A 25,684-nucleotide genomic window follows, 5' to 3' on the forward strand; every position below is an offset into this window, starting at 1 on the left:
GCAGCAGGGAACAGCCCTCTGGGGTACAGGCAGGCCAAGGCTGATAGTAGGTGCACAGAGGGAGCGAGGTACTTTGTTGGCATGAGACCTGGGGCTAGACAGTGTCTGCACTGACAGAACCAAGGCAGGGTGGTCACTGGACCCAAGCAAGGGCTGCAAAGTTGCCAAGATACTGCATGCTCTGAGGTGCCACACTGGATGTCCACAAACACACTCACCCACACAGTGCATGCCTGCATTGACAGACTACAGCAGGAATAGGAAAAAGCAACCACCACAAGCAGGAAGAGAAGCTCCCTAGCTCCATCAACGTCCCTCCAGTGCCCTCTACTGACCAAGTTTAACACCCTGCTTGCTGCAAAGGAGAAATGCTTGAGAGTCCATTTATAGCAGAGCAGGTACTGAAGGGTGAACTTAGAAAAGAGAGGCATTGGTTAAGATTTGGCAAAGAGGTAGGAGCAAAGATGGGAGTGTACGAAAGACAAATGAATTTTTCGGATGATTAGAGTTTTAAAAGAGATGTTATTTTAGTGGAACCTTAACGGATGAGTGAGATTTTGATACGCTGATGGAGGTGGGGGTGTATGTTGCAGGTGGGGGGAGGGGTGCTGGGGAAGTGAAAGAAAACTCATCCCAGGTTGAGAGGACAGTTTTATTATTAACTCTGGGATCTTGGGCAAACCATTTTTCTTCAAGCCTACCTATTTATAAGAGCCCTATGAGGTTAAAATGAACAGCAGACTGTGAATAACTCTTTGAAAACAGTTTAAAGCACTACATGAAAACACACTTGGTGGTAATCTCTTTATATAGCAGGGAGGCAATGCCCAAGAGCTGAAATCAGCACTTCGGTCTCCCAACTAGAATTCAAACTCCAGTACGAGTTCCTACGAGACTAATCTACTCCTACCCCAGTTCCTTCTAGACACTTGTGACATAAAGGCTCTCCTCTACAAGTCTTTGCTGAATGAATGAGTGAATCTTGGATTATCATGAGAACAGAGAAGACCTTCCATTTAAAATCAAATGAACCTGAAGGAAAAATATGACCGCATATTTACTTAAAAAGGTAAAAAGAATTAAATATCTCCTTTCTCTACACATAGTTAGGCACATTTATCCATATCTTAATGTAATATAACAGGAAATAGGAAATAAGGATTTTATTAAGAAATGAATATACAGTGTCACCCATCCAAACTCTTAATAATTTTCACAGTAAGAAATAAAAATCAGTCTCATAGTCACCTGAGCACACGGTCAGCAGGAACATTTTATTAAGCAGTCCGCACACTGCCAGACCCCCACCACGGCCCAGGCCTCAGAGCACACAAGGGCTACTGCCCTTAGACTGCCCAACAGGGCCCAGACTTTTAAATGTCCTAGAAGCTTTAGAAACACCACACAGTTCAAATTCTCCAGGTTCTGAACACTAAGAGTATCAAAGACAGGTCAACGGAAAGGGAAGAAAATATTTATTAAATTCCAACTCAATGCTGGTACTCAGCTTGGTTTAAAAAAAAATATGTTATCTCGTGTAATTCTCATTATGTTCGGATGAAGGAAGTAGAGTTTGGAGAGATTAAGAAAATTGCCCAGCATTACACAATCTAGTGGGGCCAGAATTCAAGTCCAGGGTCTAACCGATTTCAAAGCTGACTCCCTTTCTCTTGGATGTGGGCTGCCTCTCCAAGAGAAAATTTAACTGCAGTCTCACTGGGCCTGTAACAGCTGTTCTACTCACCTGAGTCACTACTGCTGGTTGAGGACATGCTGACAGATGGAAAAGTAACGATGACATTAAGAGCTATCCCCAAATTCTCCCATCTTGCTCCATATGTTGCCTTTTCACTCAACTCTGTCCACAAGCTGAGTAACACATATTTTTAAATATATTTTTTAAAGACAAGTTCAATATATTCTCTGCTCTCTGTCCTATTTTAAAATCAACACCTCTCTTCTTAAGGATGATTTCATATTTCAGTCATCAGATGCTCACTGAAGGAAAGTCGGTCTCGCCGGATGTTGAAAAATAATCCGAAATGAGAACTGCTGCAACTTCCAACCGTTAACGGCTTGATTTACTAACAAGACCACCACCTGACATCTGTGCAACATTCTACGCACAGCACGGTGCTCTCTGAGAAAGCACACATCATCTCGCCACAAGGCTGAAAACGCTCTGGTGAAGGCAAACCGAGGAGATCCTCACTTATCTTAGGATGGGCACCACCTCCACCCTTCGATTTTTAAGTTTAATTCATCTTTTTCCTGTCATCGAATCATTAATCATCCCATCCCTCTCACATTCTTGCTTGTCCCCACCCCACCTTCTCCAATCCAGTGAAGATATCGGCTTTGTTCCTCCATTAGAAGAGACGCCTGTTTCTCTGACTACATAAGCCATGCTGAAGCACGTTCCCAGGAACAAGCTTTATCTTTTACTATGTCAGAAAAGAACAGTCAATTCAGAGAATCTCTGGCCCAGTCTCAGAGCTTCAAACCAGAGCTCAGAAAGTACTTCCCTGCCACAGCCGTCTGCAAAGATAATGTGGAATGGAGTTAAGGACTTGGGGTCTGGTGACAGAAGAAAGGGAGCGTGCATATCTGACCCTGATGAGTCGGTTCACTTTCCTTTTCTTTTTATTTCATTTGCCTCTTAGGGAACTGTGAGGTGGAAATAAAATCACGCCTATCAAATACTCATTAGCACAAAACCTGGCCACCGTGCTCACTAAATATTAAGGGCTGTTGGTGTCTTGACACACAAGCCATGTTAAGTAGTAGTGTCTCCCACATTCTCATCATTCCAGCAGCCAAGGGGAAGGGAAGGCCCTGAATAGTCTCCTATCTATAGTCGAAAACACTGTAGCTGAAGGATAGTGTCTTTCTACCCATCATCCAGGGACCCTCTCCCTTCCAACTGTGACCTCTGCTCATTTCTCCGGTCTCACAACTTATTTGGAAGATAGACTCAGAAGGTGATTACCAAACATTGGGAAAGTCAGTAAACACATTAGAATTCTTGGGTGCTCAGTGCCTTACTAGTTTCACTTGGGTTACGAAGTGAAACTGACCTCCAGTTGTTTAAAATCTGGTTAGGGCTTAGACTGAGGACAACAAAGGAGCCAAGTGAAAAAACAGCAAGATAAGCTTGATGGGGAGCCAGGTACACAAGGAAGGGAGTTAACTGAAGGGGAACCTTCAATTGCAGGGTTGAATTGAGAGGGCAGTTTCCAAGTCTTGGTTCCACAAAATCTGATTATTAGTGTTGCTCTCAACATAAACATAAACCGTTCAAGCATGGCAAAAGTGTTGCTTTCAACATATACAGTGAACACAAAGTGTTCAAATCCTATCATTTTGGTTTAAGGTTTTGACGTTATGCAAAACCCTGTACTATACAATTAAAAGGGATACTCACTTTAAACTTTAAATGTAAACTTGAAAATAGCCTTTGGGCTTGTTCACAGAGTTTTAAGAATTTCTTTAAAACTTGACCTCTTTCCCACTGCACAGGAATAAGGAGCTTTTCTCTTGATGTTGGGTGAGAAAAGGAGCAGATGGGTCTAAGCCCTCAGTCTTCCCAAAGGGACAGGGCTCAAAACTTCTGCCCTGTTCCCACTTATTGCAACAAAAATGCAGCTGAACCCAGTGCACTTCAGTTCTCAGCCCTTAAGGATACCTACGGGGCCTCCCTAGGCGGAGAGCATTTATCCGGTGTGGTGTTTGACTCCGGACAAACCTGGAGTAACAGTGGCTGCCTCTCCATAACCTTGACAAAGATCTCCAGTGTGAACTGTCAAAATTCAAACGAAGAGCAGCCCCACGCTCACCACTAGGAAACCCTGTTTTCTTTTAATTAAAAAAAATTTCGAGGTCATCCCTCAGCTTTGTTTACAAGTAATGAGTCCTGCGGGCCCCCATTTATCACCCCTGGAGATTCTTTTACACTTTGATGTGAAAAGAGTCAGGGCGCATTGTGACTTCAACTGCTTCAACAGCAATCCTTTCATTTGCAAACGAAGCCCTGGCCCCCAGTAAGAACCAACTGTCAGAAAAAATTCATTGCCTTTCCTTCCAATGATTTATCGGAGATGCGGGGAAGAGAAGCTGGCTTTAAAACAACTTTTCAGCAAAGGTTCCCAGCGCGCCCTGAATGCATTCCCGACCTTCGCTGGTTCTTTCTCTCCAAAATGCCTCTTTCCCAAATCCCACTGCTTGTGAAAGGTGACCTTTTCACTTGAAGCTATCCCATCCAGAAGGACTTTCTTCTTCTCTCCTTTAAGCTTTCACAGAAAGCACAAGTGGCCAAACATTACTTATTTGTTTAGGTGTCTGTCCCTTAGCCTTAGGGTAACTCTCCAGAGCAAGGACTATACCACCATCCGGAGTTGGCCATAACACACACTCAACTTTCCCAATAATTAGGTCACAAGGGACCCACATTCCCTCATTTTACATTAAATGGAATTAAATATTAAGGAAGTTTAAAAGAAACAATTTAAAGATTTCTTGACTACCTAAGAACCTGAGGTGGTAGTCAAAAAAGAGGAAAGTACACAGCACGAGTAGTACAATTTTTTTTTTCAAGAAAATTTTAAAAATTAGACTGTAGCCTACATTTTTAAAAGAGCACAGCTCATACATGCCTTTTCACAAAGGGACAAACTCTTGCAACCAGCACCCAGATCAAAACACAAAACAACACTGGCACTCTTGGACTATTAAACTATTTTTAGCAAATGGGCTTATCTTCAGTCTAATCCAGCTTTAGAGCTGATTTCTATTCTACAGGAAATACCTGGGAGAGAACCTCAGGGATTCTCAACCTCAGTACTACTGACACGTGAAGCCAGAAAATTCTTTGTGGTAGGGGCCATCCTGTGCATTGTAGGATGTTTAGCAGCATCACTGACCCCCACCTACTGAACTATAACAACTAAAAATCTCTCCAGACAGTCTCAAATGTCTTCCCACTTCAGCAGGGTAAAATTATTTTTGGCTGAGAACCACTGTTATATAAGAACAAGGTAACACCTTAAGGGGAAGCAAAAAGACAAGTCCACAAAGTAGGACATACATTTAAATCAGCTTCCTCAACCTGTCAACAAACCACCCCCTCCTCCCTCAAAAAATTAGGGTAAATACTCTAGATTAAGACTCAAAAGACGAAACCTAATGCAATGTATGTACTTTGATTTGCTTGAGTCAGGATATAAACAACTTTAATACACATTTTAAAACAATCTGGACAGTTTGGATATAAGCTAGTTATCATAAGAATCCAAAATTTTAATTTTATTAGGTATGATATCAGTGTGCAATTAGGTAGGGAAATACCCATATATTTTTTTATAGATGTACATAAAGCACGCAGAAGTGAAAAATTAGATGCTTGGGTTGCTTTAAACCATTTCAGCAAAGAAAAAAGAGAAAAAGAATAGATTTTAGAAGGTATGGCAAAATATCGAGAAACGTTAAATCTGGGGAATGGCATTTGAAAATTAATAAATACTTTAGTAGGAGCAGAGAGAATATTTTGTCATATTTCTATGACAAAAAAAATTCTTTTAAAGTGAAGAAGACAAAAGGAGAGAGTAGACAAGAACTATGATTAAGTCTATACTAAATTAGGTTATCATGGCCAATCATAACCAATATTAATTAATCCTGTGTTGCTGCTACAATGCACGAGATTTCTTTTTCTTTCTCTCTCTCCTCCTTAAGATTCTCTCTTTTTAACAAGAAGTCTTGAGCCACCTCATGCTTTCAATAATTTCAGTATGGTCTGTTCACTTAACGATACCTGTTAACATTTATGTAATACATAACATTTATATAAACATATACAATCCAACATCTACCATTTTAAAACCAATTTAAAGCAATAAAAATGGTGATACTCTGAATTGCAGGTTATGAAGAAGGCATCAGAACTTGTTGGTCAAAAGCAGAAAGGAAATTGCACAAGCCTTTCATGTTAAATGTTTAGTGTAATAATTAAAAATTTTCCCAACCAAAGCAAACTAGTTGCCTCAGGATTTCCTACATTCAGCTATTAACTTCTCCAGGCCTTTGCTTCCTCCAGTACTGTGAGGCTGACTACCATGTAACTTGACTACTTATGGGGTTATCACAAAGTACAGAAAACAAAACTCAAATTCTGAAGTAACACCCTCCAAGCTTCTGAAAAACAGGGGAAACCGGAACTGAAATTCTCTTTTTCTTAACCTCATTCCACAGACTCCAAGAGAGGCTTGCTACAGTTTTGGAAGAAAGACTTATGATTGAAACTCTCCAAAAAGAAGAAAAAGGTTCTTCCCCAAATCAAAATAGTATAAAATTAGTACCCCTATAAAAGATGATATCTTAAACAATTCAGCTTTCTGTCCAGATCCACCACTATGCATCTAAGTGTCACCTAAAATGACATAATGCCAACAGCCTGGACTAGTATCCATTTTATTGAAGGCACTGAATAAATATTAATTCATTCTCTTCCAACTCTCAGCATTGGTAGAGTTCAGGGCTGAGAGCAAACAGAAAAACCATGTACAAATGAATCTGCAATTGACCCATGGACACACTGACTTGTGAATAATCTAAAGATTACTCTAAACATAAATCTGCCTTACCAGAAAGCAATTCTACTCCTCAATATCTACCTAAAAGAAATGAAAACATGTGAACAAATGAAAACACATTCTTCATAACAGCCAAAAAGTGGATACAACCCAAATGTCCATCAACTGGTGAACAGTAAACAAAACATTGAAATAGCGATACAATAGAACATTATTTGGCAAGAAATAGGAAAGAAATATTGATGTATGTTATAACATGGGCAAATCTTAAAAATCTTATGTTGAGTGAAAGAAGTCAGTTACAAAAACCACAGATTATATGACTGCATTTATATGAACTGTCCAGAAGAGGCAGAAGTATTAAGTAGATTAGTATTGACTAAAGTTGGGGGTGGGAAATAGGCAGTTGCGTCTATCTATTTGGGGTGCAATTCTGATATTAGGTTGTAGAGATAGTTACACAACTCAGTAAATTTACTAACAATCATTAAATTCTATACTTAAAATGGCATGTAAATTATACCTTAAAAAAGTGTGTGTGTGTGTGTGTGTGTGTGTGTGTGTGTGTGTGTGTTTTAAGACTATGCTACTTATAGAATAGTCTTATGCTTTATGTGTGATTTAGGACAACCCCAAAGCCAATATTAAATATGAAGTAGAATACAGTAAAACTTGTAAATGTACCCACATGCCCTGCAAATGAACATACTCTGTGTTTTGCTTTCAAAGGTCTGTTTCCTCTATCTTCTCTTTCCTATGAATGCTACTCCTAGAGTAGCTCACAAAGGAATCTTTTCCATCCTGAGTTGCCTCTCAAGAAAGCCTTTCCCCTCAGCGTTATATTCAGGAAGCTACAGACTCCCCTGTAACCCACCATTCTACCATCATCACCAGAGTGGTGGACTTTCATAATTTATTGAGGATTTATGATGTACCAGTCAAGGATGATAAGCACTTTACATGCATTATTTTCTTATCCCCATTTTAACGAGGCTTTAAAACTTGAGCCATTTGCCCAAGTAACCAAAGTGTCAGAGATCTAAACACGAGCTGTCCAACTCCAGAGCCCTACACTAGAGCTCTTGTACCACAAATCCAGTAATAGGTCAAGTGAATTTTACTGGTGAAGTTACTCAACATTTCTACAGTTTAGTCTGAATTTCCCGAAATGTAACCGTTTGGAAATAACTAATTCTGAAAAACATTTCCCGAGGTCTGTGATAATAAGCCTAAAATCAAACTCTTCTAAATCTATCAAACTGAGTGACCCCTCCTAAACTACACACGACAATGACATACTTAATATTTAGAAACCATTTTCTAAAATAAAGGGAAACAATGAATTCTGTGTACAAAAAACATTACTGCACTTGTAAATCAAACCTAAAATGACTTGCTTGGGAACTACAGGAAACCTGTTTCCCAGTGTGCAAATCCAGGTGTAGATTATTTACAATGCCAGGGACAATCACGGTTTCAGGAAAACGAGAGCCATTAATCTCTCCAATAAGCATTTGGAAGTTAGGCCCCTGATTTACCCACACACAGAAAAATCTGTCCATATAATAAGCGCTAATCAGCTTAACACCTTGTAGCTTCCTCACTAATTGAGGACTCTTCTCAATCAGGAGAGTTACACATTATTTCAGACTCTCCTGGGAAGGAGAGCTTCCAACACTACTGTACAATCATATGATTCAGGGTTCACAAAATACAATCCCTCACATTTTCCAAATACGTTAAAGCACGTTAGCAGATCTAAGACATTTATAAGAAGTACCCATCCTTACTGGCCAAAACAATAAAATCATGTCCCCAAAATCTGGTGACATATGACATAGCCTGAAATAAAATTTCTTTCATTCTTAGTTTTATCTTAACATGTTTTTCCTGAAGCATCAAGTAAAAATTTCCCAGGACGTATCCCAGCTTTCTTCTCTGGCTTCATTTACCTGAGCCCAATTTCAGAGGAATATAATTTAGCACAGACTTTGTAAAAATTAATTTGTTTCCTAATTCCAAGAAGAAAATGAGATGTCGAGCAATAGGTACGACAGTACGGTAAAAAGGGGAACATGTTAGTGAAAAGGCAAAAATGCAGGTTCTTTTTCAACAAGGAAAAGAAGAGTAAATTAACAATCCAGGAAAAATAAAAACACCATTCAAAAATCACGCAATTTAAAATACAGCATGAATTTGAACAACTTTTTCAGCAAAAGATGAGTTCGTTTGTCCTGATCAATATGAACCTTCTCTTTCAAGTGGTATTTGGGTTGACTTTGAACCCATAGAGGATAAATGAAACCCTAAACGTTATTTTGCTTCCTGTTCACAATCATGTAAATCATGCTGATTAGTTTGTCAACTTTTATTATTAATTTAAAGACAAAGCTTGCAAGGGCACAGATAATTATAAAATAAAGTGTGCTATCAACCCGGACAATTTAAAACTAAAAGCAGAGCTAACAATTGGAGGATAGAAGAGCGAGAATAAGTGGAAGAAATAATAAAGATTATTATTATACCAGACTATGGAAAGTTGATGGCAAAAGAAAATAAATATTGAATATTGATTATGTAATGTATAACTAATATACTATATTAATATAGAATACATTACTATAGACACTTAAATGTTAAAAACATTCAAATAGAAAAACAAAATAACAAACATCGAAACTGATTATAAAACATAAAATAGCATATGATTATATTTCATAAAATTCAAAAGCAGGCAAAACGAATCCATGGTGTTAGATGTCAGAACAGTGGCAGCCTTTGAGGGAGGTAGCAGCTGAAAGGGGACAGGCAGGGGCTTCTGGAGAGCTGGTATTGTTGTCGCTTGATTGGTTACACAAGCGTGTTCACTTTGTGAAAATGCATTGAACTGTACTAATAATGTCTGCCCTTTTCAGTTTGTTATACTCCCAATAAAATTTTTGGAAAGTACAAAAAGCGAGGGAAAGGAAGGTAGGGGGGAAATATAAGTGAGCTCAGATTCAGTAGTGTCTGATGCTGATAAATCTGGAAAAAATCACAGAATAAGCCTATTATTTGTAAGAATTAAAATATTGTCTTTACATATTACATTCATATTCTGTCCATGCTTATGACTTCTGATAGCCCTGAACAAAGTAAGGGTTCACACTCAGACTTCTATTTAGTTTGATTAGAATCGTATACTCAATACATATCTGTTTCCTTTAAAATATGTGCTAGTCCTGGACCAGTGCCATATAAACTTGATGTTCTGGACTCCTGTCGTGATTAAGCATTCAAACCAGTGAGCTATTGGTATATATTAAAAATAGGGCTCCATTTAGGATTCCCCCTAGCTTTTCACCTGTACTGGGTACTATAATAAAACAGTGTGGTAACTCCTAGAATGTTATTACAAAGGGCAGCCACCCATCCTAACTTAATTAGCAACAATAGGAAATACGTAAATAATAGAATACAAAATATCTTTTTAATCTTGCCACTGACAATACTGTTAACTAATTTAATTGCTCCTTCTACCAGAAATTATACTGGATGCAATGTCAACTACTAGAAACTTCTGAAAAATCGACCTCCACAAAAATCTTATAATTGAAATTTAAAATTTCTTCATCCTCTTTCATTTTCACCAATCCGATATTTATATTCTTTTGTAGGAAGACCCAGTTTTAATACTGTATAGAATTCAATGCTACCTAATTGATGAATTCAAAGGGACCCTAATCAAATGCCAACAATAACTTTTCTAGAAAATAATTAATGACTTCAGAGTATATGTGGGAATGTAATGACAAAGAATCAACCTGAATATTAGAACCTATAAAAATACAGTGAACAAGTATGGCACCATTGCCCAAAGATACAATCAATGGAACAAGAGTCTAATAATAGATTGAAGAATGTGATAGAATTCAGACAAAGCACTCAAATCAATGGGAAAAGATAGATGATATAATAAGTTATGTTTAAACAAGGGGCTAGCTTTTTGCTTTAAAAAAAAAAAGGCTCCCTAATATCCCCTGAACTTTTTCACTTTCTAATTAATATGGGAATTCACAACACATGTTTTACACTAAAATTAATAACAGATGTACCAAAATACTATAAAGTCAAAAAGATCTAAAATGGGTCACAAGAGGGCTAAGCAGCTAACTAAATGTGTGAATCCAGCTTTGTGGGAATTGTAGTGAACTAGAAAACATCTGTGCTTTCCCAACCTTTTGGTTTTTTTAACACCAAGTCTGTGAGGCAAGCTAACAAAGCAAATGTCTGCAGGAACAAATCAGGTGGGAATTCTGGAGTTCTGGTTGACCTGCAGGCTCAGGGGAATCAACATATCAGCACACCTGAGAAGTATTAAGTCGTACCACTTGGGAAGTTCTGAATTAGACAGCTCTGCCTCGTCTAAAGGAGCAGTAGCTATTGAATTCTGAGTGTTCTATATGTTAATGCAAGTCTGATGTGGTTTAACATTAAATTTTTCAAGAAAAGATGGAAGTCTAGATACTTATAAAAAAGTTTGGCAGATATATCCTTTTAGAACACAGTGAGTCCGAACAAAGCCCATCTGTTGGCCAGATCTATCCCATAGGCCACCAGCTTACAAATTCTGATTTAAATGCAAGAAAAAAAAATGAAACCATTCAAGCGCTGCAGAGAACACATGACACTATTTTTACCATCTCGGAGTAGGAAAGACCTTTCTAAGCACAATCAAAACCAGAATGCATAAAGGACAAGACATTTGACTACATAAAAATTCAAAACTTATGTGTAACCACATTAGGAACAAGTCTAAAGACAGATGACAAGTTTTCCCCCAGGCTCTAGCAGAATGTGGACTGTTGCAGCCTGGGTCACATGCCTTCCTCTGTTGGGGAGGAGAGCGTACCATGTTTAACAAGAGTACCAGAACCACCTGGAATAAAGAATGAGTTTCTTGAACAGAAAGGGGAATAAAGTAGGAAAACATTCAGGATGGAGAGGCACCATCATCTACTACTCAATAAATATTAGCTGAGTAAGTTTGAGTCTCATACTTTAATATGTTTTTGAATCTAATAGAATAAAACTGATGTGATAGTAAGAATTCTTTCTGGCTATCAAATGAGTTATGCTTAATAACTGCATCAGAATGTGAATATGCATCCACCAACAATGCTCATGTAATATATGCAAGAAGGCAGTTTACTATATGTGCAAAGTTGGAGGGAAAGATGTGAAAGTCAGAAAATGTAACAATAACAGAATGCCTTCCTCCAAAGTTCTCAGGATAAGGTGGATTTCATCATATTTGTTTCAGCACATGCTGAATATGTGCACATTTTCCTAATTTGATGCAATATGGACCAGTGTCTTGAACACTGAATTAGGATGCTGGCCTAATGTAATATCTACAAGTTAAAGAAATGAGTTGATACGCAAAGTACCAGATTCAAAGAAAATATGTAGTCAGTCTAACGGGTTTGACTTTATGTAGAGAAAACCAAAATTTTCACACTTTCATGCATCTGAGTTCATAAGTTGCAAAAATGAAAAGGACCAAATTATTCTTTGAGAAATAAATTATAAAATTAAACATCATCATCTTTGAATTATGGATAAATTCATACCTGTTGCCACTGCTCTTGACTCTTTCAGTAAACGCCATTGCTGCCAGTCAGTGGAAAGTGATAAATGTATTCATCTGAAAAAAATAAATAGCCTGTGAATATCAGGCCATAAATAAAATCATAGGCATGCCTAACCTGTAAGAAATCATACTGGAGAAGGAATTCAAAGTTCTCATTTGAATTAGAGAATAGTTCTTCACCAGCTTCCAAGCTGCATGAACAAACTGGCTAGCATATATCAAAGGCCAACTGCACTTTTAATTTTGAGGCTGCTACTCAAAGCCTCTTCAGCAAGGAAAAAAAGTGCACAAGTTTATCATGAGAAGAAAGGAAATAACATTTCCCCAGGGTCTACTATGTGCCAAGCATTGTGTTAAGTCCTTTTAAAAATGACATTTCATGTAAACATCACAATAAACTTGCAAGGTAGATAGTGATACCCATATACTGATTGATATCCCATTTAAAGATAGAAAACTAAAACTCAGCTTTAATTTGCCCAAGAAAACAAGTTGTGTCAGCATCCTCACTAGAATCAAAAGAAAGGTAAAAGAGTATGCAAGAGAAAGGAAATCAATGTTGACCTTTACATAATAATTCAACGCTTAATAAAATAAAAAAAGTGGGCCCCAGAAAGAGCCAGTCTTAAGATTTTATTTCTACTCGTAAAAGGTACTTAATTCCCAATGCAATCCTTGAGCATTCTCTCATAATAGTATTGGATTTTTTTAAGTTGTTATCCAACCTGAGCAGAAGGCTCTAGTACCATCTTGTGTGTCTCTAGAAACAATCTCTCTCTCTCTCTCTGGTTTAACACTATCAACAGCTGTTTCCTTTTCCCTTTCTTGTATGTGTCTGTAAATTTACTGCAGTTATCCTAAAGTGCTTTAAATAGTTTCTATTTTTTCAAACATCCTTAAGGCAAAGGGCATGTTACTAAATTATCTTAGTACAGATTTAACAAACCATTTGATACAAATGGAAACTCTATATTAAATTTATAACAATTTTAGCAGGTGATATGTTTAAGAGACTGTTACACTTTTGGCTAAGGTTGAAACACTGAATTAGTCCTTCAGTTTTACTCTGATTCCTGATAAGGTCTTGAATCTCACCCTCCATGAAATGAAAATTGCTGACTTGATGATTACAATGTTTCCATATGAGTAACTATCATATGTCACTCATCCTCCCTGCCCCCCCCCCAAAGAATGCAACATGGATACTGCAAATATTCTAGTTAAATTCACACTAGTTGAGCTCTTCAGGGTCAACATGCTTTGGAGCTGGATACTCCTCCAACCAGATACGGTGGCCTTAAGCAAGTTTTCTAAATTCTCCAACGCAAATCCCACCACAAGCACTTTCTTAACTCTCTCACTTTTCCTCTCTCAAAGACACTTCTGTTTCTCCTTCTCCCCGTATCCTCCTCTATCCTTCTTCCTCCCTCTTTTCCTCCCCCAACCCTATAATTTTATCTCTCCCTTCTAACCCTTTCTTCCCCATCCCACCTTTTGCTGCTTCTCATTTTTCCTTGACATGCAGGGCTGGCATACAGTAAGTGATCAATAAAACACTAGGCATTCATTTTGGCATTAATTTTCCAAGTGTTGTTAAAGCTTCTGAAGAGTCTGTGATGATGGTGCTTCACATGACCCTCCCAGGGATATGCCGCACCTGCCTGTAGCCTAGCAGTGCTCACCCCTAGGGCCACTTGGTGGAGAGAAAGAGGGCAGTGCAGGAGGAGGCAGGCTGGGCTATTGAGGGATGCCAACCTGAGAGAGTGGTCCTGAGCTCCCTGAGCTCATTTGCTAATATTTACTGAGCATCTAGTCTAAGGCAAGTACTAAAAATAAGAGAGTGAAGAAAACAGACTCTTGCCATCACTAAATTTATAAATGATGGAAGGTAAACAAAAACAAAATATGGTATACAAATGATAAATATTAAAAGGCTATAGATTAAAACAAAGAGAAAGTATAGCATGCCAAAGAAGAAATGAGGTAAGGTGCTGCATTTTATATACAGTGGTCAGAGAATGTAATATTGGAGCAAAGACTTTAAAGGAAGTTAGGAGCGAGCCATGCAGCTCTATAGTGGAAAATAGTCTTAGAACTCTGATGGTAATTGTGTGTAGATGTAGGTTTCTCAATTGTAACAAATGCACCTCTTTAACCGGGGAGAAATTGTGCATGTGTGAGGGCAGGCAGATCTATGGGAAATCTCCGCCTTTAGCTCAATTTTTCTGTGAACCCAATTGTGCTCAAAAGAGTCTATTAAAAAAAAAATGGTCCTAGAGACTGATAAAGCCAAGATTGACTGAAGGAGTCAGACAAACCCCTGGGTGTCATCACTGGCTTCTTGGGTGGTGGGTAGGATATAAAGTGAGAGACACATTTTCTGGGGATCTGGCGCCTGGGCACAGCCAGGGACTTGTCTGTGCAACTCACAACTTTGCTGGGAGGCACAATCTTTTCCATAGAGGCAGAGGCAAGGAGGCTGCATCACAAGATTATTGACTATTTCAGTTATGTCTCACAGCAAGACCTATGAAAGGCTGTTTAGGTACTGATGTATGATTTGCATAGCTCTATGGAGTAGCCATGCAACTCAGATATAAGGTCAGGTTAGAATGGAGGCCTGCTGTGGTCAGGAAACTATTATCCTAAACCTCTGCTAAGAAAGGAAATTGGATATGGGTTGGGAGTGGGGGGAGTGGGAAGGTAGACAGGGAAAAGGTGGGTCAAATACATGGTGACAGAAAGAAATCTAACTATGGAAGGTGAACACACAGTGTAAATATATATACATGCCTTACTGTTAAAGTATACAGCTGAAACTTACTGGATTTCGTTAACCAATGTCATCATAAAAAAATAATTTTTTTAAAAAAAGAAAGGAAATTAGCATATGCTTCAGTTTAGCATTTCTCCTTCAAAGAATTTTTCTTAACTATATAGCCACACTATCTATAAATGTGCAATAAAATACTATTTATAATAAGAAAACTGGTAACAATCTAATACATATCAACACAGAAATGCTAAATCAGTTAGGATACATCACAAGATGCAATGTAACATCCAAAGAATAGGTTTATCCCAACAAGATGTTGAACAAAACACACAATGTGAGCCACTTAAAAAAAAAAAAAAATGTTTCCGAACAAAAAGGGAAGAAAAAAATGAAATGAAAAAGAAAATGCTTTGTTTTCACAGTTATGCATAACACATGTATGCACATGCATGCATGCAAACTGTTCACAGTAGCTTCTCTGAAAATAAGGGCACTTTCACCTCTTTTTTTTTTTTAATACTGTGGAATCCTTTAATACCCGTGTAAACATTTTTTTCTCCAAATATGGGAACTGGGAGAAAAGTGTACTGGCTTATAAATCAGAATGTCTTCCGGAAGTTTTCACACATTTTTATATAATTTTTACTAGATTATAATGACAAAATGGAATAATAAAAGGAGGGAGCAGTTTAAAATCTTCTCTTTTAAAAATAGCATGAAAGAGGACGTGGTTCCACAGTATAGCAGTTAGCATGTCTGCTTACATGCAGAAGGTCCTGGGTTTGTGTCTCAGTGGAGCCGCGGTCTATGGCCATGCCACCCTGAACAAGTCCGATGTCTGATCTCAGAAACTAAGCAGGGTCAGGCCTGATTAGTCCTTGGATGGGAGATCACCTAGGAAGACCAGGTGCTGTAAGCATAAATAATAATAATAATAATAATAATATAGCATGAAAGATATCAACTTGGCTCTATTTAAAAATGGAGTAGTGCTGTACAGCAGAAAGAGAAAAGGTTCAAGTGAGACAGGTGATCACTTTGGGCAAATTAAGCCATAACAGCCTCAGTGCCCCACTCTGTAAAATGGAAAATAGCCTATTTTACAGAATTACCTGGAAAAGCAACTCATATAACCTAGCTAAAATGCCTAGCACACTGACACATCATAGGCATTCAATACATGGCAGCTCTCATTATCTCAGTCAGCACTGTCTACACTAAATTCCATGTCAGTGAAACAGACTGTTTCCTTTAGGAATGAATGTACCCTGCCAGGTCTACTTAAGTGACCCTTCTATAGTCCTTCCGGTCTCCTGCAATGTAGATTTATTTAGAAATAAAACTATCATGCATATCAAATGGCTTTTCTTTCCAAAACTGCAGGTAAAACAATTCAAGTAAAAAAAAATTGGGGGGGAGGGGGGTGTTTATACACTTACACCATATTCCTATATAATTATGAGGGGAAAAAATGAAAGAGAAATTTAAAATATGATTCAAGATATTTTCAAATATTCTGTTCTGGTCATTAAGTGCTTCCAAAAGCTAGCACATTCAAGGGAACCCACCTCTGAGGAGTCTCTAAGACGTGCTGGTTAAAAGGCCTGCTTTGCAAACTACTAGCTATAAGATCTCAAGAAAATCACTGTTCTCTGAGGTCTCAGCTTTCTCATCAGCAATATGGGGCTTCATAGGGTTGTCATAAGGTTAGATAAAATGTTTGGGACATTTTTAGCATAATGCCCAGCTCATGGTAAGCATTCAAGAAATGGTAGTAGTTGTTCTGGTTATTTTTCTGCCAAAGCACACGCTCAGGAAAAGCATTAGAGAAGCTTTTCAATTGGAGAAACAAAGCTAAGCAGGTCTCAAAGCCCCATGACCATGACCTAGTTTCCAAAGGAGACTATGAGGTAAATAACTCAGTCTGGAGTCTAGAGGATGCCTGGACTTGTCAGTCATCCCTGGTCAGATTTACTTCCCTTCGCCTCCCCCACACATAACCTCCAGGAATAACAGTCTCTTGGTAACAGGCAATGCGTCAGTGCTGAGTCATGTGTCATACATTCTGTTTTCATCCGAATTCTCCAGAACTCTACCCCAAGTAGATCATACTCTTCCAGGGGCCCCAAACTAACTAGATCACCTACAGTTCCTCCAGCTCTCCAATGCCATGTGGAGCCCAAAAACTTAGCAACCCATATGGAACACAGTTTCCCCAACTACCTCTTCTCTACTTCAAATCTTTTCTTCCAGGGGGCTCTGGCACTACCCTGCATCTTGTTGGCTCCCTCTTATCGTTAGGGTCTCAGGTCAATGATACAGTCTCAAAGAGGCCTTCCCTGATTCCAATAGCTAACATAGCACTGTTGTACCCTCAACCACGCCCTCCAACCACCCCTCTCTATTCCTTTATAATCTATATGGGTTAGGAATGTATCTTGCTGCAAGTAGCAATTGCTTAATTAAGAGGTTTATATTTTTCCTATAGCAGTGGTCCCCAACCTTTTTGGCACCAGGGACTTGTGCTCCCATAATCATCTGAGGTGGAGCTGAGGTGGTAATGCTAGAGCTAGGGAGTGACTGCAAATACAGATGAAGCTTTGCTTGCTTGCCTGCTGCTCACCTCCTGCTCTGTGGCCCCGTTCCTAACAGGCCACAGACCAGTATGGTCCACAGCCCAGGGGTTGTGGACCCGTCTAGAAGTTGATTGCTACTGGTATAGTTTTAGCTCTTCAATGAGGCCATCAGGAACTGTCGCTTTCTGCTCTGCCATATTTAGCATGTTGTCTTTATGCTTGTCATCTTATGGTACAAAATGGTTTCTTCCATAACCCAACATCTTATCTGCATTCCAGGCAGGAAGAAGATGAGAGGAGGGCGGTGTGACTGTGCCTCCTTTTGTCAGAAAAGGAAAATCGTTCTCCAGAACCTTGACTGTCAAATAACCAGAACTAAGTCACCTGGCCTCAAGCTGCAGGGAAGGCAGACAAACCAGAATATAAATTGTCATCACTGGCTGCAAACGAACATGATTTATCACCTGAGGCTGGGTACAATGTAATCTCACACATAATTAAGTTTCTCTTAGCAACAGCAACAACAACAACAACAAAATAGGAATGGGCATTGGGTAGTAAAATAACAGTGTTGGTCCCACATCTTTTTATTGTACTTACTGTTATCTGAAATTAACTTACACAAAAATAAATAGACAATTGTTACTTGTTTATATTTCCTCAACGAAATGCAAGCTCCATGTGTAGCTTTCTGTATATATCTCTGGAGTCTATATTTTGAAATAATTGTGAACCTTCTCAGAGTAGGCAGGTATTACAGGCACGGCACTGGAAGATGGGGAAGATAGTCTAGGTTATGCTACAGTAGCAAATTAACCCGCAATCCTCAATGGCTTGCCAGAAGAATGAATTATTTCATGCTCCTTCTTTATGCCCATTGCATATTGGTGTGCTGGGGTAGGGAGGAAGGTAAGGAGCTTTTCTCCCCAATGAGAAACCCAAGCTGTTGGAAGTTCTACTATCTCAAAATGAGGCTTCAGGGTTGACTGTAACACGAAAGTTGGAAGGTTTCATAAGAGCCACTTAAGTGCCTCGGTCCAGAAATGCACATTACTCCCACAGATAGCCCACTGGACAGAATTAGTCACATAATTCTGTAACCATAAGGAGGTAGAGAAACATAGGAGAGCACGTGTATATTACTAGTAAATGTTTCTACCTTGTTCCCCATGGGCTGGTAAAATATCATATGATGCATTATCCTCATTTTAGAATTTAGACCCATTAAATAAGAAGTTTCTTGGAGATACTCAGTAAATCAATTATTTCAACTTATAAGGCAACACCATTAAATTTTTTTTCCTTCAGGAATAATAATAAGAAATATTTCTGTAGCACTTATGCTCTGGTCCAAGTACTTGCTAAATCTTAGTACCTTTAATCTACTGAACTACCCAATAAGGGAGATACTACTATATTGTTAACCCCATTTTATAAGGGAATGGTAAAGTGTTGGGAGCCATTCTTCATGGGTCTATGGCATTTCTGCACATTGTACAAGCAGAGGCACCAAATGCAGTTATTCCATACAATCTTTAAGAATACTTGCATAGAGAACAGCCTTGGAAAATAGAGAGTGTCTCCTTCTGGAGCAAAGGGCAGCATATATACTGTTCAGTATCATCAAGATAACGAGTCCCTCTGGAGCAAAGGGCAAGCATGCTTATTGCCCACTATAAAAGACTGGGACTCCTTAAACTCAGGATTCCCCCTATAATGCAAGCCACTGTATTTTCAGCTGTCACCTGACTCTCTTCATATCTCCCTTTGGAAACTAGGGCTTAGGGAACCAGTGTAAAAAAGTGTTGATACTTTAGCTACAGCTATTATAGTAAGTCATTCCCAGGAGTCCATGAAACTGTGGCAGGTTAACTTTGTTAGCCTGAAAGTAGGGTAAATTCTCAGAGCCTTCACAGTTTGTAATAAGAAGTTAAGTAATTTGCCTAAGGCCTGACAGATAGTAGGAGGTATATCCAAGATTCAAGCGCAAACTATCTGGGCTTGAAACCACGCTTTTAAATTCTCTGTTACACTGAAGTGGTTCTCAAAAGTGTAGTTCCAGAACTAGCAACATCAACATCGCCTGTGAACATGTTAATTCTTGGGCATTACTCCAGGCCTATAGAATCAGAAACTTGAGGGAGGTAGGGAACAAGTAGAGAGACACATCTGTGTTTTAAAAAGTCTTTCAGGAGATTCTGATGCTTACTATAAGTTTGAGAATCACTTCAACACTGCATATATTTACCAAATCTACATGATTGAAAGAAATGGTAAGGGTATATCTCGATTTATACAGGACTGTTGAGCTGAATTTCTAACTTGACTAACAGATTTCAAGCACTATGGGAGATGGTTCATTATTCCTTGCATTTAATTTTTAGGAAGGTAAGGATCTTCATGTGGTGCAAATAAATACCACATATCTGTTTAATAGGCCTGCATAATATTTTCCTTTGGAGTCACAAATATCTGTCCAGAATACTAAATGAAAATACCTGCTTTTCCATTCCCATAATGATCAGAAAGAATTACTTAGCCAAGGAGAAATACTATTTATATTTTAGAGTTAAGCTGTAATTCTTGAAAAACAGGAAACCACATATCGACACAGCCAACACAGTGTACCATAGTAGAAAGGGCACCAGGCTTTGAGTCAGAGTCAAGTCACTTCTTCAACTCAATTTCCTGATTTTAAAATGGAAAATGAACTCCAACTTTAGAGTTACAATTAGGCTTAAATGATATATCATGTAAAACCATTGGTAAACAGCTTTTGTGCTACACGAATGTAAACTCCACCTGCGTGGGCTTTCTCTTTCTTGATCATGGTGTTCTCACAGTTTCTCGAATGCTCAGAGTATTGTGTCACACACAGAAGATGCTCGATACTTATGAGGTATGAGAAATTAATGAGGTATTAATGATGTAATTGATTCCTCTGGGCTCTATTTGTCACAATAATCTCAGTCTTTTCATAGGAAAAAGTCACTCTAACAAGAAATCCTTAGTCATGTTTAAAATGGGCCAGATAATTTAAGAAAATCAGCTGATTTTCTTCCCCTGGAGAACATTAGTGAAGGAGTTCTGTCCTAAGGCAGAAGACAGAAACTGCTATTAGCTACCATAAATGCCTTAGGGTCTCATGGTTTCAAGTCTACAACAAACTGCTGTGCACATATAAACAATCAGGAATGAAGGAAGTGTACCTGCAAAGAACTACATATTTCACATTTATTTCTGCACCGTGGTAGAATTTTAATGAATGGATTACAGAGTTTATATAATCTATTTTAATAAAATCCGAGATTCAACAAATATTAAATAAACTACAACTGTGTACAAAAGAGAGCAAGTGCTAGAAAACTACTGCCTATTAAATATCATTTAGAAAGAGAAACCATTGTTGAATTTATAATTTAATGAGGGAAATATTACGAAACTTTGTATATTTGTGGTAAATGCAGTTCCTTTATTTGTACTCTCTCCAAAATTCTTTCTCAATCACCTGAAAAATTAGTTAACGGTCTAGCATCTTGAAACAGGGGGACTTTGGGCTTCTAGCTTCAACAGACATAGCTAAGATAGCAAATAAATTCAAGCTAAAGGACAGTTTTCAGTGTAGAGCTCTAACAATAGGGAGAATATCCTAGCTATGCTGCTTGCTGTACCTTAAGAGACATCAGCAGGGCATGCCGTCCCCTGTGCATGGCTTATAATCAAATATTTATAAGAAAATTAGCTCTACCTTTTAAAAAGTGAAAGCATAAATCTGTCTTAAGATTTGGAACTGTCCACTAACTTCAGAAAGGATTATGCAAATTTGTTTGATGAAAGCACAAATTAGAATTGAGCATGAAACTCTTCTTCATTAAAAATACTGAAAACAAGTTTGCCTTTTCTAAGCTTTTATTTTTTTTGCCCATCTTTTTAACTCCCAAGACAATATAACTTCAACTGAACTATCACATGGTTATAGTGATTACAACTCATGTATAGGTATCATAATTGAACAGCGTTTTTCCAAATTTAATCCAAACCCTAATTAAGCAAGTATCTCAGTCAATTTAAAAAAGTAACTTTCAGTACAACCAACCCCCTACGAAATTCAGATAAAGCAGACAGAAAATGAGACAGCTAGTTTAATGTAGTCTATTTACTGTTTTATAACCCCAGTGAAACAGTGACTTCTGGTGGCAAAAAATGCAAGCATATTCTGCATCTGGTAGGAGAAAAAGCAATGTTTAAAATCACCTGGGCTTTATTCTTGCCATAAATTTTCTGTCTCTAGATGACTTCTGAATTCTAATTTAACATATTATAATTTTTTGAAATTATATTTTTATAAAGTTGAAGAGTTTCTAAGCAAATGACAAATGCCAAAGACATTACAGAAATTCAACTGCTACAGTAAATGAATAAGACATATTAACTCTGATATGTAACAGTTCATTTTCTTCTTGAAAGTGGTAAGCGAAAAGTTCAAAGTAATATACAATATACCTGCAAGTACTTCATCCCCAGTCTCATCATTCCTGTAAGTTATATTTAGAAAAATAAAAGGGGGTAGTCTCCAATATCGAAACTTTTTTTTTTCAAAATCTTGTGTGTCACTCTTCAACATCTTTGTCTTAAAGTGACTAAGCCTGTCCCAAATCCAATCCTTGATTCCTTCTCTCCTAAGTTAGTTGAATTCAAATTGGTTTATCTAGTTTTAAGTGTTATCTATTCTCTTGCTTTCTCTTCTAGTCTCCCTTCCTTCATTCTCTTGGGTCATTAGTTTTCTTCATTCCTTCTCTGCATATTTATCTTAAAAAAAAAAAAAATATATATATATATATATATATATATATATATATATATAATTTTCCAACACTGGCAAGAGACACCACCTTTAAATCAAGGCACACAAGCCATCCAGGATTTTCAATTCTCTTGTGAATTTATTTCCAGAATATCCACTCAAGGAATCCTTTTCACTAAAGATGAAAGGCAAGCTAAGGAAATACATTAGACAGAGGAAGTAAACATTGAAATAGGGCCATGCCTAGGTATTCTTATGCCTCTCAGCAGAACTAGACTCCTGGGTCCAAAGGTCTTTTTCTTTTTCGTGCCTTCTATTCCCACCTGGAGTCTGACACCCCGTGGGTCTAGGAGAGGTATCCCACCGCTGCCTATCTACTACGAGCTCTGCAGGACCTAGCTCTGAAATAATCTTGCATAAACCAAATCTCCACACCTCTCAGGCCGCTCCCTCGCCTGACGTTTCTGCGCCTCAATTATTGAGCTCTTCTCACTTTGCCACCGTCTCGGGGAACACTGGTTCTTCGCCTTAATTTACGGTTTCGCCTTGAAGGTTTTAAAATCTGCCTTATTCCTCAATGATATATCATATCCCCCGCCTCCAATGTACACCAACGGGGTCAAAATCACCCCATCCCACCCTTAAAATACAACACAAATACTGTCTGCAATGCCCTTTCGCCCTCCTAACAGAGCCAGGCTAGCAGAACTTTCGGACACACCTCGACCTCCGAAGCCAAGGGTCTTCCAGAGACAATTTGCATAACACAACGGGGCTGTGAAAACTCCAAGAAGACAAACCGAGTGCGAAGTACCAAGACCGTCGAAGGTCTCTCGCAGCTTCATTAACTGTCATTACGTTAAAGTACGGTACATATGACCTTCCAATTCCTGTTCCTTTTAATTCGCCCACCTCGGCATTCTCAAGATTGGAGGGCTCTCAAGCGGCAGTCACAGAGTATCAGACACACCCGAGAAGAAAATTATCAAGAGAAATTAACCAGTCCCACGCTCTGCAGACGCCGCCTAGCTCCGCCGCAGGAGCAAGTCTCAGGGGTGCCTCCAACTTTTCCCCTCCCTCTCTAGAGGCTGCGGACCACCGACACGCGCCTCCCTCTCAATCATATTATCTGGGATTGGAACCACTAATCTCTCGCTACCAGACGCAAGGGGGAGAGGTGACGATGCCGAGAAGAGGGGGACTCGGGTTGGAAAGAAAAGCCCCGCTTTTACCCACCCCCACCGCAAGAAACTTCGGAGACTCTTCTATTACGCAACCCTGGATCCAGGTTCACACAACAGAACATCTTTCCGCAAGGCGCGGGGCACTCCGGCAGATGTCTGAGTTTGGGGGGTGGGAGTAGGGGAGAAGGGTGAGTCTCTTCCTGTGATCCTCTCCCCGGTTTTTCTAAACGATACCTGCCTCGTATTTGCAAGTAAGGGTGGTGCGAGCTCCGCGTCTCCTTCGCCGGCTCTCCCCGAACGTTCCCACCGGAAAAGTGGGAAGGCCAGCGACTTGAGTCAGCGTGCTGGGAAGCCGGCAACCAGGCGGGGGAGAGCTTGGGCTTCCCAGAAATCAGCGCCTGTGGTTCGGGGTCAGGCTGACCTACCCCCATCCCTGGGACGCAGGGCTCCGCTTACCTTCTAGCCCCTTCGTCCTCCAGTCTCGGGGTCGTACGCCTTCGCCCCCTCTGCCTTCCCCTGACCTGTTGCGGTGGGGAAGGGGCGCGGGTGCGGAGAGCTGAGGGCAGCGCGTCCTCCAGCTGCTCAGCGGCGGCTCGCGCAGGACGCGGCTCAGAAGCCGCGGGGGCGAGAATGCAGCTGGGCCCGCGACGCGCGCAAGCCGCGGCTGACTGCGCAGGGGCCGCGCGCCGGTCCGCTCCCGGCTGGCGAGCTCCGCGCGCCTATCGCCCCAGAACGCCCGGGAGGCGGTAGGCCACGCCCTCCTCGGGAGGCTCCGCCGCTCTCCCTGGAGCTGCTCTCCCCGGCTCCGCCCCGCCCACGCCCTTTAGCTGGCGCCACCCAAATGGCAAGGAACGCAGCCGCCCTCCGCTGGAGACCGTTGGGAGGATGGAGGGAGAGCAGCAGCTCGGGGTGGATACTGCAGTGACAGCACCGGCAGCGTGGGTGACCCTGCCCAGGGCTGGTGTGGGGCACAAGAATCCTTTCGCTTTACGGCAAGATTAAGCTCAGGGTCAAGTTCTGACTAAAAGTGTCAAGGAGGCTTTTTGCAATCTCCTATACAATTGAAACAGAATCCATGCCCTTTAAAGGAGGCATTAACTAACATCTGGGGAGCGTTGCACAGTTTATAAAGGACTTTTCACACACAGGCCTGCCTCATCTTCACGACAACCTTATAACATATAAACTATTGTTGCCATGTCTCAAGTAATAACACTGAAGAGTCAAAAATAAATATTGTGCACGGTATCACAAACTACGGAGTGGTGTGGGATAGCATGTCTCCTGAACTCAGCCTCCGGGTTCTTGCTCTTCACCAGCCCAATCCTAGAAAATTCTAATGCATGTAGGGGCTTTGGCAAAGAGACCCACAAGAAGGTAAAGCTAACGTCTAGCTAAGTTGCTGCCCAATCACTCCTATGAACTTACGGGAGAAAGCATCAAGCTGCCTTTGCTTTACAGTCACCTTCCTCTCTGAAAGAGAGGCAGAAAGATTACATCGAACGGCCCAGTGATTTTTCCCAATAGCTTAATGGTTTAAAATAGGTGAAATTGTTTGCATGAAGAAAACCATCTTGCTTAAATGTAATATAATGTAAATGTAAATTAATATAATGTATTGAAATACCCCTCCTTGCCCTTTGTGTTCTGTCCTTTGTTCTTGCTGTTGCTTTGCCCTTCATGACTCCTTCATAATTCACATGAACAGTGTTTGACTAAAAACCTAATGTATAGATATTTGTATTTCCAAATTAAACCCCATTTTCCTAATTTCCTAAAGATTGTTTTCCAAAATATAACTTTTCTCCCTATTCCCTGTGCTCTCATGATCATGTTGATTTCGTTTACCTTAACAGCTAAAATAACGTCCCTGATGAAATCTGGTGTGCGCCTCTAGGTGAAGCTTTGGAGGTTACCCCTGAGCAAAGGAATCACCTCTGACAGATAGGCGTTTGTGTACTTATTAAAGGTCTCCAAGAGAGATTAAGATTTATCTTAGTCATAACAAATATTTTAACCTTTTTGTTATGGAATTAATATGTCATTGTAAAATATATATATAAGCATAGTAATATTTTATAATGAGGTTTTTTTAATCACTCCTATTGAAACCTGTTCTTTTGTT

General features: G+C 39.5%; 1 protein-coding gene across 4 annotated transcripts in view; it reads right to left on the bottom strand.

Annotated features, from left to right (window-relative positions):
* AFF1 (AF4/FMR2 family member 1) overlaps window positions 1-24,132 on the bottom strand; it is a 166,496-nt gene extending 142,364 nt beyond the window's left edge. For 2 of the 4 annotated variants that reach the window (XM_016161023.2, XM_016161022.2), the window contains exons 1-2: window positions 24,016-24,132; window positions 12,200-12,273 (exon numbers count right to left, since the gene is read on the bottom strand). In XM_016161023.2, the coding sequence (XP_016016509.2) occupies window positions 12,200-12,237 (38 nt within the window). In that variant the 5' untranslated portion in view covers window positions 12,238-12,273; window positions 24,016-24,132. Of the gene's footprint in view, window positions 1-1,744; window positions 9,148-12,199; window positions 12,274-23,797; window positions 23,947-24,015 lie in introns of those variants that run through there. The other 2 variants (XM_036227730.1, XM_016161025.2) reach the window with 2 other exon arrangements.
* Between the last annotated feature and the right edge of the window lie 1,552 nt (window positions 24,133-25,684).

The sequence above is a fragment of the Rousettus aegyptiacus genome, unplaced genomic scaffold (assembly GCF_014176215.1).
Source record: "Rousettus aegyptiacus isolate mRouAeg1 unplaced genomic scaffold, mRouAeg1.p scaffold_m13_p_10, whole genome shotgun sequence".
NCBI lineage: Eukaryota > Metazoa > Chordata > Mammalia > Chiroptera > Pteropodidae > Rousettus > Rousettus aegyptiacus.